This window comes from Heptranchias perlo, chromosome 5, assembly GCF_035084215.1.
Source record: "Heptranchias perlo isolate sHepPer1 chromosome 5, sHepPer1.hap1, whole genome shotgun sequence".
NCBI lineage: Eukaryota > Metazoa > Chordata > Chondrichthyes > Hexanchiformes > Hexanchidae > Heptranchias > Heptranchias perlo.
Window position 1 is genome coordinate 130,607,678 of NC_090329.1, and position 14,673 is coordinate 130,622,350.

The following is a 14,673-nucleotide window of genomic DNA, read 5'->3' on the forward strand; positions in this document are numbered from 1 at the left end:
TCTGACCTGCTCTTGTCGCCACAGTATTTATGTGGCTGGTCCAGTTAAGTATCTGGTCAATGGTGACCTCCCAGGATGTTGATGGTGTGGGATTCGGCAATGGTAATGCCGTTGAATGTCATGGGGAGGTGGTCGTTGCCTGGCACTTGTCTGGTGTGAATGTTACTTGCCACTTATCAGCCCAAGCCTGGATGTTATCCAGGTCTTGGTGCATGCGAGCACAGGCCTCATTATTTGAGGGGTTGCAAATGGAACTGTGCAATCATCAGCGAACATCCCCACTTCTGACCTTATGATGAAGGGAAGGTCATTGCTGAAGCAGCTGAAGATGGTTGGGCCTAGGACACTGCCCTGAGCAACTCCTGCAGCAATGTCCAGGGGCTGAGATGATTGGCCTCCAACAACCACTGCCATCTTCCTTTGTGCTAGGTATGACTCTAGCCACTGGAGAGTTTTCCCCCTGATTCCCATTGACTTCAATTTTACGAGGGCTCCTTGATGCCACACTCGGTCAAATGCTGCCTTGATGTCAAGGGCAGTCACTCTCACCTCACCTCTGGAATTCAGCTCTTATGTCCATGTTTGGACCAAGGCTGTAATGAGGTCTGGAGCCGAGTGGTTCTGGCGGAACCCAAACTGAGCATTGGTGAGCAGGTTATTGGTGAGTAAGTGCCGCTTGATAGCACTGTCGACGACACCTTCCATCACTTTGCTGATTATTGAAATGATGCTTTATGCTAAATATTCATTATAATGAAACCATTTGGTCAATACAATTTGATCAGAACATTTTTTTAAAATTTACTTTCTCACAACTTGGTCGTTCTCATCTCTCAGATTGGACTACTGTACTGTCCAACCAACCCCCCTCCCACCCCAGTCTGAAATAAATATTCAAAAACTGCAAAAGCCCCAAGCACTAGTTGTGAATAGTTGAATTTACTGGGCAAAAATGAAACATGAGTACTCAAATGTTGTTTAGGTCGTGGCAGCCTTTTTTGTCTCAAACTTGGCATCTCTGGATGTTAGTATTGGTCACACTTTTTTGTCCATTTTCTTCTTCCCCTCCCATTGACTCCAGCTGGGATATAGCTCCATGGTTGCTTTTTAGTACCTCACCCAATAAGTTATTTGTTTGCTTGAACATGGACAATGATTTCTGACAGGGCATTTGACTGTGGAAGGAGTATCACATTCAAGGCCAATACTTCACATCCGTCTTTACGAGAGAAAAGGATGCTGCTATTGTAGCAGCAAAGGAGGAGGTAGTAGCAATATTGGACAGGGTAAAAATAAAGAGGAGGTACTTAAAAGATTGGCAGTACTCAAAGTAGAAAAGGCACCTGGTCCAGATGGGATGCATCCTAGGTTACTGAAGGAAGTAAGGGTGGAAATTGCAGAGGATCTGGCCACAATCTTCCAATCCTCCTTAGATACGGGGATAGCGCCGGAGGATTGCAAATGTTACACCTCTGATCAAAAAAGGGGAAAGGGATAAACCCGGCAAGTCAGCCTAACATCGGTGGTGCGGAAACTTTTAGAGACAGTAATCCGGGACAAAATTAATTGGCACTTGGAAAAGTATGGGCTAATAAATGAAAGTCAACACGGAATTTTAAAGAAAAATCGTGTTTGACTAACTTGATTGAGTTCTTTGAAGTAGTGGAGAAGGTTGATGCAGGTAGTGCGGTTGATGTGTTTATGGACTTTCAAAAGGCATTTGATAAAGTACCACATAATAGACTTGTTCGCAAAATTAAAACCCATGGGATTGAAGGGACAGTAACAACATGGATACAAAATTGGCTAAGGGACAGGAAGCAGAGAGTAGTTATATGTGCAGAACACCAGAGCCAAGTTTATTGATTTCATGTGTAAAGTCTATAATAGCAGTGTGTCCTTAGCCTGGCCAGTGTTGGTGGAGGGCCCTTGCGAGGAAAACTTGGTTGATCTTGCTTTGTAATCTGTGAAATATTCAGCTTGAAACCCGCTCAGTGAATTTCTCACTGAGACTTTGTGACTGGGATTTAACAGATGATCCTCAGCATGTGTTCTGCGGTGTCTCACTATATGTGCCGCCAGCAGGACATGCCTTGTACAGTTATACTTGGGATATATTGTTAGGCTGGAGGGAAATATACAGTGGTGTTCCCCAGGTATTAGGACCACTGCTCTTGATATATATTAATGACCTGGACTTGGGTATAGAGGGTATAATTTCAAAGTTTGCAGATGACGTGAAACACGGAAATGTAGTAAACAATGTGGAGGATAGGAACAGACTTCAGGAGGACATAGACTGGTGAAATGGGCAGACACATGGCAGATGAAATTTAACGCAGAGAACTGTGAAGTGGTACATTTTGTTAGGAAGAATGAGGAGAGGCAATATAAAGTAAATGGTACAATTTTAAAGGGGGTGCAGGAACAGAGAGACCTGGGAGTGTATGTACAGAAATCTTTGAAGATGGCAGGACAAGTTGAGAAGGCTGTTTTTTTTTTAAAAAAGCATACGGGATCCTGGGCTTTATTAATAGAGGTATAGATTTCAAAAGCAAGGAAGTTATGTTAAACCTTTATAAAACACTGGTTAAGCTTCAGCTGGAGTGTTGTGTTCATATTCAAGGCTGAGATATTTTTGGACTCTGGAGAAATGGAGATCAGGCAGGAAAGTGGAGTTGAGGTCAAAGATCAGCCATGATCTTATTGAACGGCGGAGCAGGCTCAAGGAGCCTTACGGCCTACTCCTGCTCCTACTTCTTCTGATCTTATGTTCAATTCTGGGCCTTAGAGAGGTTGCGGAAGAGATTTATTAGAATGCCAGCAGGGATGAGGGACTTCAGTTGCGTGGAGAGATTGGAGAAGCTGGGGTTGTTCTCCTTAGAACAGAGGTGGTTAAGATTTGATAGAGGTGTTCAAAATCATGATCGGTTTTGACAGAGTAAATATGGAGAAACAGTTTCCAGTGGCAGAAGGGTCGCTAATCAGAGGGGACAGATTTAAGGTAATCGACAAAAGAGCCAGAGACGACATGAGGAAACATTTTTTACGCAGTGTGTTCCAATGACTTGGAATGCACTGGGAACATTTCAAAAGAAAATTGGATAAATACTTGAAGGGGAAAAATTTGCTGGGCTATGGGGAAAGATCAGGGGAGTGGGATTAATTGGATAGCTCTGACAAAGAGCTGGCACAGGCAGGATGGGACGAATGGCCTCCTCCTATGTTGTACCTACTATGATATCCTCACCCATTATCTACACTTCTGCACTTTGCAGCTGAGGCCACTGGAGAGTGATCTGTAGCTTGGCTATTTTTTTTTCCTTCCTCCGCAGTCCAGGGTTCCAAGTATAGCATGCTGACTACCGCCCTGATTGAGACTGGGAATTGCATCTGTGATGCAATATGTCTTGATATGAATGGCTCCACCAAGCACTGCATTCACCAACAAAGCTATTGAGAATCTCAAATCAGCACTCTTTATTCTGTAATTAGAACAAAAACAGCTTTATGTCCCTCCAAAAAGGGTAGTTTCTTGTTTTAGGTCTTGTCCTTGACCACTGAGATGTGAGGAGACCTGACAAATGCCACCATCAGATTGTCTTTCCCCTGGCAGGGAGGTGCCTTGTCCTTTTAGCTTGGTACACCTCAGATCAGCAACTGAAATGGGTGACTAATCAGACCCATGACCTCAGTCCATGGTGGTACACGTTTAAGTAATGTGCAGTGCCACACTGCTGTCTCTTTTCTAAAGATTAAACCAATGTAGTCTTCTACAGTGGTAAGTCCTCATGGAATTACAAGGAGCTGCACTTCAATATAGTCCAAAAACAACTGAGGAAGTCAGTGTAGTTGTGGCAGTGAAGATTTGAACCTTGCATGGTAAAAATGTCCATCCGTGTTGCATCAGACAACTCTTGCCTGGATGAGTGCAGCTCCAACAACACTCGAGAAGCTCGACACCATCCAGGACAAAGTGGCCCGCTTGATTGGCACCCCATCCACCACCCTAAACATTCACTCTCTTCACCACCGGCGCACCATGGCCGCAGTGTGTACCATCTACAGGATGTACTGTAGCAACTCGCCAAGGGTTTTTCGACAGCACCTCCCAAACCCGCGACCTCGACCACCTAGGAGGACCAGGGCAGCAGGCACATGGGAACACCACCTGCATGTTCCCCTCCAAGTCACACACCATCCCGACTTGGAAATATATCGCCGTTCCTTTGTCGTCGCTCGATCAAAATCCTGGAACTCCCTTCCTAACAGCACTGTGGGAGAACCGTCACCACACGGTCTGCAGCGGTTCAAGAAGGCGGCTCACCACCACCTTCTCGAGGGCAATTAGGGATGGGCAATAAATGCTAGCCTTGCCAGCGACGCCCACATCCCATGAACGAATAAAGAAAAACTTCATGACCATCCCAATCCTCAACCATGATGGAGCCCAGCATGCAAGTGCGAGAGACCAGGCTGAATTTTGCAAGCGTCATCAGCCAAAAGTGCTGAGTGGTAAATTGTACTTGGCTTCTCGAGTTCCCCACCACCATAGATGTCAATGTCCAGCCAGTTCAGTTTACTCCACAAGGCACAATGAAGTGGCTGAGTGCACTGGACACAGCAATGGCTATGGACCCAGATAACATTACGGCTATAGTGCTAAAGACTTGCACACCTGAGCTAGCCTCTTCCTTTGTCAAGCTGTTTCGTTTAAGCTGTGACACGGCCATCTACCCAGCAATGTGAAAGATTGCCCAGGTATTTCCTATCCACAAAAACAAGGATAAATCTAACCTGGCCAACTAGTACCCTATTAGTCTCCTCTCAAGCAGGAAAGCATTAAGCAACACTGACTCACCAATAATATGCTCATTGGCTCTCAGTTCAGGTTCTGTCAGAACAACTTGACTCCAGACTTCATCACGGCCTTGATCCAGACATAGATGCAAGAGTTGAATTCACGTGGAGAGGTGAGAGAAACTGCCCTCGACATCAAGGTAGCATACAAGCAAGTGAGGCAACAGTGAGCCCCAGCAAAAGGAAAAATCTTTATAGGCTGGAGTCATACTTGACATAAAGAAAGATAATTGTGGTAGTCAGAGGCCAATCATCACAGCAGCAGTACATGACCGCAGGAGTTCCTCTGGCAAGTGTCTAACAAACTTTAGCTGCTTCATCGATGACCTTTCCTCCTTCACAAGGCCAGAGTGGGCTATGGGTCTAGTGAGAGGGAGAAACTGAAGGAAACAGTATTAGTAAAAAAAATAGTGCTAGGGAAATTAATGGGGCTAAAGGCTGACAAATCTCCAGGGCCTGATAATCTACATCCCACAGTACTAAAGGAAGTGGCCCTGGAAATAGTGGATGCATTGGTGATCATCTTCCAAAATTCTATAGACTTTGGAACAGTTCCTACAGATTGGAGGGTGGCAAATGTAACCCCACTATTTAAAAAAGGAGGGAGAGAAAAAACAGTGAATTACAAACCAGTTAGCCTAACATCAGTAGTGGGGAAAATGCTAGAGTCTATTATAGAAGATGCGATAACAGAACACTTGGAAGGCATTAACGTGATTGGACAAAGTCAGCATGGGTTTATGAAAGGGAAATCATGCTTAACAAATCTACTGGAGTTTTTTGAGGATGTAACTAGTAGAATAGATAGGGGAGAACCAGTGGATGTGGTGTATTTGGATTTTCAGAAGGCTTTTGATAAGGTCCCACACAAGAGGTTAGTGTGCAAAATTAAAGCACATGGGATTGGGGGTAATATACTGGCATGGATTGAGAATTGGTTGACAGACAGGAAACAGAGAGTAGGAATAAACGGGTCTTTTTCTGGGTGGCAGGCAGTGACTAGTGGGGCACCGCAGGGATCATTGCTTGGGCCCCAGCTATTCACAATATATATCAATGATTTGGATGAGGGAACTAAATGTAACATTTCCAAGTGTGCAGACGACACAAAGGTGGGGTGGAATGTGAGGTGTGAGGAGGATGCAAAGAGGCTCCAATGTGATTTAGACAAGTTGGGTGAGTGGGCAAGAACATGGCAGATGCAGTATAACATGGCTAAATGTCAGGTTATCCACTTTGGTTGTAAAAACAGAAAGGCAGATTATTATCTGAATGGTGATAGATTGGGAAAAGGGGAGGTGTCCTTGTACACCAGTCACTGAAAGCGAGCATTCAGGTGCAGCAAGCAGTTAGAAAGGCGAATGGAATGTTGGCCTTCATTGCAAGAGGATTTGAGTACAGGAGCAGGGATGTCTTAGTGCAGTTATACAGGGCCTTGGTGAGACCACATTTTTTTTTTATTCATTCATGGGATATGGGCTTCGCTGGCAAGGCCAGCATTTATTGCCCATCCCTAATTGCCCTTGAGAAGGTGTGTGACTTGGAGGGGAACTGCAGGTGATGTTGTTCCCATGTGCCTGCTGCTCTTGTCCTTCTAGGTGGTAGAGGTCGCGGGTTTGGGAGGTGCTGTCAAAGAAGCCTTGGCGAGTTGCTGCAATGCATCCTGTGGATGGTGCACACGACAGCCACGGTGCGCCGGTGGTGAAGGGAATGAATGTTTAGGGGATGCCAATCAAACAGGCTGCTTTGTCCTGGATGGTGTCGAGCTTCTTGAGTGTTGTTGGAGCTGCACACATCCAGACAAGTGGAGAGTATTCCATCACACTCCTGACTTGTGCCTTGTAGATGGTGGAAAGGCTTTGTGGAGTCAGGAGGTGAGTCATTTGCCGCAGAATACCCAGCCTCTTGTAGCCACAGTATTTATGTGGCTGGTCCAGTTAAGTTTCTGGTTAATGGTGACCCCCAGTATGTTGTTGGTGGGGGATTCGGCGATAGTAATGCCGTTGAATGTCAAGGGGAGGTAGTTAGACTCTCGTTGGAGATGGTCATTGCCTGGCACTTGTCTGGCACGAATGTTACTTGCCACTTATCATGGATGTTGTCCAGGTCTTGCTGTATGCGAGCACGGACTGCTTCATTATCTGAGGGGTTGCGAATGGAACTGAACTCTGTGCAATCATCAGCGAACATCCCCATTTCTGACCTAATGATGGAGGGAAGGTCATTGATGAAGCAGCTGAAGATGGTTGGGCCTAGGACACTGCCCTGAGGAACTCCTGCAGCAATGTCCTGGAGCTGAGATGATTGGCCTCCAACAACCACTACCATCTTCCTTTGTGTTAGGTATGACTCCAACCACTGGAGATTTTTCCCCCTGATTCCCATTGACTTCAATTTTACTCTGGCTCCTTGGTGCCACACTCGATCAGATGCTGCCTTGATGTCAAGGGCAGTCACTCTCGCCTCACCTCTGGAATTCAGCTCTTATGTCCATGTTTACACCAAGGCTGTAATGAGGTCTGGAGCCGTGTGGTTCTGGCGGAACTCAAACTGAGCATCAGTGAGCAGGTTATTGGTGAGCAAGTGCTGCTTGATAGCACTATCGATGACACCTTCTGTCACTTTGCTGATGATTGAGTGTAGACTGATGGGGCAATAATTGGCCGGGTTGGATTTGTCCTGCTTTTTGTGGACAGGACATACCTGGGCAATTTTCTACATTGTCGGGTAGATGCCAGTGTTGTAGCTGTACTGGAACAGCTTGGCTAGAGGCGCAATCTGGAGTTTTGTATGCAGTTTTGGTCTCCTTATCTGAGGAAGGATGTCCTTGCCACGGAGGGAGTGCAACGAAGGTTTACCAGACTGAATCCTGGGATGGCAGGACTGACATATGAGGAGAGATTGGGTCGACGAGGCCTATATTCACTAGAATTTAGAAGAATGAGAGGTGATCTCATCGAAACATATAAAATTCTAACTGGATTAGACAGACGAGATGCAGGGAGAATGTTCCCGATGGCTGGAGAGTCCAGAACCAGGGGTCACAGTCTCAGGATACAGGGTATGTCATTTAGAACCGAGATGAGGAGAAATTTCTTCACTCCTTCCCTGGAATGTACTTTGAAGATAATTCTCTACCACAGAAGGCAGTGGAGGCCAAGTCATTAGATGTATTCAATAAGGAGATAGATATATTTCTTAATGCTAAAGTGATCAAGGGATATGGGGAAAAAGCAGGAACAGGGTACTGAGTTAAACGATCAGCCATGATCATTTTCAATGGCGGAGCAGGCCTGAAGGGCCGAATGGCCCACTCTAGCTCCTATTTTCTATGTTTCTATGTTCAGCGTCGCTGCATCAATATCCTGGAATTCCCTACCTAACTGCATTGTGGGAGCACCAACACCACAAGCACTGCAGTGGTTCAAGAATGCCCACCACCACCACAGGGTAATTAAGGATGGGCAATAAATGCGGCCTTTCCAATATCTTTCACATCCCGAAAACAAATTTTTGTTTAAACTTGTATCTTCAAAGGATGGCTGTTGTAGAAGAGGTTAAATGGCAACTATTATAAAGTGCAAGCGAGGACAGTTTAAAAAAAAACTAACATTGGGATTCTGCATATGTAAAGCATTCAGGAATTTAAATTTTTGGCTCCTTCAGTAGCTCAGCTGTTTAAGCTAATGAGTGGTTAAGCCGTATAGATCAAGAAGGCTGCGGTTTCAAACTGTGCAAAGTTACTTGATTTCAGTCAAGAGCAGCAGTAGACTGGTGTTTGTCCTAACACCTTGGGTTAGGGAAGGGGCGAAGGTTCCTGCTCTTGATCGCTATCTGGTGGCTTCTGGTGGACAGTGTGGATATTGGGTGAAGATAGGATTGGCCTTGGCTGTGTGGCCCCCACTGGTCAAATAGCTTGCCGTAACAGTCCCGGCTCATGGATGAATGATCATTTAAGTAAGATAAAGCGGGGTGGCCAGTGCCACTTTCAGAAGCACATATAAGATTATGCATTGGCAATAAAAATTTAAATGCATAGAATGGTTTAATAGAGTAATTGAAAAGGTTATATTAAATAGGCATGTTATCATGGGAGCTTCAACATATGTACAGGATGCTCTTGGGGAATGGATCCAGGGGTTTCCTGCAGAGTGAAGTATTTGCATATGAATTATGCTGTGATGGTTGAATTCATTGCAATGTCAGGGTTAGTTCCACTTCAAGCAGGATTTAAATCTTAAATTTATAGACAGCTTATTATGAGAAACATATTTCTTCCATTTTTGCAAGCTGTTTTGGAAGTTGAGGAATTTTGGGTGGTCCTTTTTCTCTCTCCTTACCAACTTCCTCCCCTCTGTTTCCCCACCTTGCTCTTCTCTATGCTAGGCTACAGTTCCTCAAGTGCTGATTGTCTCCCAGTGCAGTACCCAAATATCCATTATTGATTAGTGAGCCTTAATGTTAAATGTGCGGAGCAGCCGTGCACAGTCCGATCCTCTCCCAACACATTCACACACTCACTCTTCTAGGCGAATGGTTGTCAGGAGCGGGAGCTGTAGCCTGTATTTCTCCTCCATAACCCAGATGAACCAAGCAATTGTAATGTCTCTATTGCTGCCTTGACTGTCATTGGGCAACTCGGCACAAGCCAAGGTTCAAACCTGGAACCTCCCAGGTCTACATAGCTTATTAGCTGGGATTGGAAGGGCATGGGGTGGACTTTTAACCCATGGAATATTGGAAAGCTCCTTCACCTATCAAAATGCACAAGTTACCTTTCATGTAACACCTGAACCAACTTATTTCCCATATATTAGGCAGAAGTCTTCAATCATTCTGCTCTTCCCTGTTTTGTGACCAATATTGTGCAAGATCAGTGCTGATGTGATGATGTGAATTTATGGCATTATGGTAATTGCTCTTTGGCCAGTCTCTGCATTGGGCATTCTTTTTCAAAATTTTTTGCACATGGAAGCTATTTTACTTTTAAAGAAACCTACTAGTTCAAAAAAGCCAGAGATTTTCTCTTCCCCACCCCACCCCACCCCACCCCACCCCAGTCAGAGGGGTTAGAAGCAATGCAAAACTAAACCTTCCCTGGAATGTACTTTGAAGATAATTTCAAAAGCTCTCATTTCATTACATTAAACATTTCTTCCCTTTCATGATCTGTCCTTGTTGCCAGTTAATGGTTTTGGAGAATTAGTGCGTGACTTGAAGGCACTGTAGATTCCTATCCGGCAGGAAATTAAATTGACCTTGCCTGAACTCTGCCATGGCAGTAGTTGTCTGATGCAATAGCAAATTTGCAGCTACATGGATTGGAGTTTGGCCCAAGAAATATGTATTGTGATCAGGAATTATAAATTACATTATCGAAACAAATAACTGATCTTGTATGGACTAGTGCAGTCAAGTGTCCGTGGAGCAAGGGAGGGTGGGGGGGGGGGTAGGCGGAGGAGGAGTTGTGCTGACTCAGGACACGCTGATTCAGATTGAAAGTGAATTGTTGGAATGCAATGCAAGATTCAGCTGTGGTCAGTAAAAGTATGAGGGACCTGGAGGAAATATGTTTCTGAGCAGCACCTGTTTTTTTTCTAGTTAATCACATTTTATCCTATTCCTTATTTCAGGGATAGAGACAGGAGGAGTGATTTTGAAAGATCCACCCAGTGTGTCTGAAATACAAACATCAGCTCCAATCACACTGCGCTGTCACATTGATGGACACCCACGGTAAGCGAGCCCTTCCTATATCCAATGGTTAGGTAGTAAAGACAGCCTCTTTTTTGTGGTTAAAACTGTATTCAGTAAGGCATAGCATTGTAAAATGGAAATCAGTTATAATGGTACATCACGTAAGTCACTGCTCGTGGCAACAATAAATTGTTATTGGCCTAATGGAATGCTGGCCTTTATATCTAGAGGACTGGAGTACAAGGGGGCAGAAGTTATGCTGCAGCTATACAAAACCCTGGTTAGACCGCACCTGGAGTACTGTGAGCAGTTCTGGGCACCACACCTTCGGAAGGACATATTGGCCTTGGAGGGAGTGCAGCGTAGGTTTACTAGAATGATACCCGGACTTCAAGGGTTAAGTTACGAGGAGAGATTACACAAATTGGGGTTGTATTCTCCGGAGTTTAAAAGGTTAAGGGGTGATCTGATCGAAGTTTAGAAGATATTAAGGGGAACAGATAGGGTGGATAGTGAGGAACTATTTCCGCTGGTTGGGGATTTTAGGAGTAGGGGGCACAGTCTAAAAATTAGAGCCAGACCTTTCAGGAGTGAGATTAGAAAACATTTCTACACACAAAGGGTGGTAGAAGTTTGGAACTCTCTTTCGCAAACGGCAATTGATACTAGCTCAATTGCTAAATTTAAATCTGAGATGGATAGCTTTTTGGCAACCAAAGGTATTAAGGGATATGGGCCAACGGCAGGTATATGGAGTTAGCTCACAGATCAGCCACGATCTTATCAAATGGCGGAGCAGGCACGAGGGGCTGAATGGCCTACTCCTGTTCCTATGTTCCTTATCCTGGCAGGTAAAAGGAATGTAAATTGGTAATTAAGGTAACTCACATAGGGATTTATTTTCACAGCAATGTTCAAACATCTAACAAGTGGAGTGATCTATATGTTCAACCAGCATTAAAACTTTGAATAATGGTGGTTGTGATCTCTCAGTTCAGTTCCTAGATATATTGGCCTTACATGACTTGTTCATCACTTATCAGCTGAAGATTTTTTTTCTGCAATTCTTCAAATCTGCAATCCAACTCATCTCGCGATCCGTTTATCTTACTTGCAATATTGTTTCCTCCCTCCCCCATCTGTCTCCTAAAACAGTTAGATTGTTTTGCCAAAAGCATCCTTTTTTTGTAAGTTTTCTAACTTTTGAAGTGATTCCACTCCAAACCCTTGGCTGATGCTTGTGAGTAGGCTTCCTGATTTTCAGTTTTATCTTTTCCTGAATTTGTATGATTCATAAGAACATAAGAAACAGGAGCAGGAGTAGACCATACAGCCCCTCGAGCCTGCTCCGCCATTCAATAAGATCATGGCTGATCAAAGGCCTCAACTCTACTTTCCTGCCCGATTCCCATATCCCTTGATTCCCCTAGAGTCCAAAAATCAAATTCAAATATAATTCTTATAACTGTTCTCACAAAGCATAATACTAAAAAGTTGAATCACACCATTAGTTGCATTTTCTGTGCCTTCGGATCCATGGACTCCGCATTGCTCGTCTGTACCTGGTGTAGATGACTGCAGCTGTCTTCTGCCAATTCTGCCTGTTGGTACAGAGAGAAGAAGAAATACTCCCTGTACCAAATAGGGAAAATTACTTCAAGAATCACTGGAACGACAGTAAGCCAACATTTTACATTTCAGAATTTTAGTTTATTCGTTCATGGGATGTGGGTGTCGCTGGCAAGGCCAGCATTTATTGGCCATCCCTAATTGTGGTGGTGAGCCGCTTTCTTGAACCGCTGCAGTCTGTGAGGTGAAGGTTCTCCCACAGTACTGTTAGGAAGGGAGTTCCAGGATTTTGACCCAGCGACGGTGAAGGAATGACGATATATTTCCAAGTCAGGATGGTGTGTGACTTGGAGGGGAACGTGCAGGTGGTGTTGTTCCCATGTGCCTGTTGCCCTTGTCCTTCTAGGTGGTAGAGGTCGCGGGTTTGGGAGGTGCTGTCAAAGAAGCCTCGGCGAGTTGCTGCAGTGCATCCTGTGGATGGTACACACTGCAGCCACGATGCGCCGGTGGTGAAGGGAGTGAATGTTTAGCATGGTGGATGGGGTGCCAATCAAACGGGCTGCTTTGTCCTGGATGGTGTTGAGCTTCTTGAGTGTTGTTGGAGCTGCACTCATCCAGATAAGTGGAGAGTATTCCATCACACTCATGACTTGTGCCTTGCTGATGGTGGAAAGGCTTTGGGGAGTCAGGAGGTGAGTCATTTGCCACAGAATACCCAGCCTCTGACCTGCTCTTGTAGCCACAGTATTTATATGGCTGGCCCAGTTAAATTCCTGGTCAATGGTGACCCCCAGGATGTTGATGGTGGGGGATTCGGCGATGGTAATGCCATTGAATGTCAAGGGGAGTTGGTTCGACTCTCTTGTTGGAGATGGTCATTGCCTGGCACTTGTCTGGCGCGAATATTACTTACCACTCACGAGCTCAAGCCTGGATGTTGTCCAGGTCTAGCTGCATGCGAGCACGGACTGCTTCATTATCTGAGGGTTTGCGAATGGAACTGAACACAGTGCAATCATCAGCAAAGAACCCCGTTTCTGACCTGATGATGGAGGGAAGGTCATTGATGAAGCAGCTGAAGATGGTTGGGCCTTGGACACTGTCCTGAGGAACTCCTGATGTGGAGATGCCGGTGATGGACTGGGGTGGACAAATGTAAGGATTTGCACAACACCAGGTTATAGTCCAACAGTTTTATTTTAAATCACAAGCTTTCGGAGCTTACCTCCTCCTGAGGAAGGAGGTAAGCTCCGAAAGCTTGTGATTTAAAATAAAACTGTTGGACTATAACCTGGTATTGTGCAAGTCCTTACATCTGAGGAACTCCTGCAGCAATGTCCTGGGGCTGAGATGATTGGTCTCCAACAACCACTACTGTCTTCCTTTGTGCTAAGTAGGACTCCAGCCACTGGAGAGTTATCCCCCTGATTCCCATTGACTTCAATTTTACTAGGGCTCCTTGGTGCTACACTTGGTCAAATGCAGCCTTGATGTCAAGGGCAGTCACTCTCACCTCACCTCTGGAATTCAGCTCTTTTGTCCATGTGTGGACCAAGGCTGTAATGAGGTTTGGAGCCGAGTGGTCCTGGTGGAACCCAAACTGAGCATCGGTGAGGAGGTTATTGGTGAGTAAGTGCTGCTTGATCGCACTGTCGTCGACATCTTCCATCACTTTGCTGATGATTGAGAGTAGACTGATGGGGCGGTAATTGGCCGGATTGGATTTGTCCTGCTTTTAGTGGGTTTAACCTTTAACTTTGAATTTCATCTCTCCGAAGTGGTCATCTGGCTCAATCCTAAAGTCAGAAGTTTTGCTCGTGGTTTGCTAACAGGCGGTGTGTAAGAGAAACCAGGGTAATTTGCACTCCCTCTACTTCAGTGAAATGCTAGGCGACATCTTGGCAGCAATTTTGCTGACATGAAAGTTATGCTAAACCTTGATAAAACACTGGTTAGGCCTCAATTGGAGTATTGTCCAATTCTGGGAACCACACTTTAGGAAGGCCTTAGAGAGAGTGCAGAGGAAATTTACTAAAATGATACATCCACTTTTCAATCTGCGGACGCTCACTCCGAGCAAAATAATCCTGATCAGTCACCAAAGAATTCACTGCAAAATATGGGATGATATTCTGGCTGTCTTTGATTATTCCCACTCCCCTGATCTATCCCCATAGCCCTGCAAATTTTTCCTTTCCAAGTATTTATCCAATTCCCTTTTGAAAGTTACTATTGCATCTACTTCTACCACCCTTTCAGGCAGTGCATTCCGGATCATAAATCTTTGCATATAAAAAAATTCTCATTTCCCCCAGGTTCTGTTGCCAATCGCCTGAAATCTGCCCCCTCTGGTTACCGACCATCCTGATCAACACTATCAAAACCCCATATGATTTTGAACACCTCGATTAAATCTCCCCTTAACCTTCTCTGCTCTGAGAACAACTGTCATCTCTCCATGTAACTAAAGTCCCTCTTCCCTGCGTACATACTATCGTGCACGAAGCTCTCCTACTTTCAAAGAGCTAGCACGGGCATGATGGGCCG

The 14,673-nt window shown here is 45.0% G+C and overlaps 1 protein-coding gene across 1 annotated transcript in view; it reads left to right on the forward strand.

Annotated features, from left to right (window-relative positions):
* Positions 1-14,673, forward strand: part of LOC137322115 (inactive tyrosine-protein kinase 7-like) — a 270,592-nt gene that overhangs the window by 154,367 nt on the left and 101,552 nt on the right. The window contains exon 3 of the mRNA XM_067985213.1: positions 10,494-10,596. Coding sequence (XP_067841314.1) covers positions 10,494-10,596 — 103 coding nt within the window. The remainder of the gene's footprint in view (positions 1-10,493; positions 10,597-14,673) is intronic.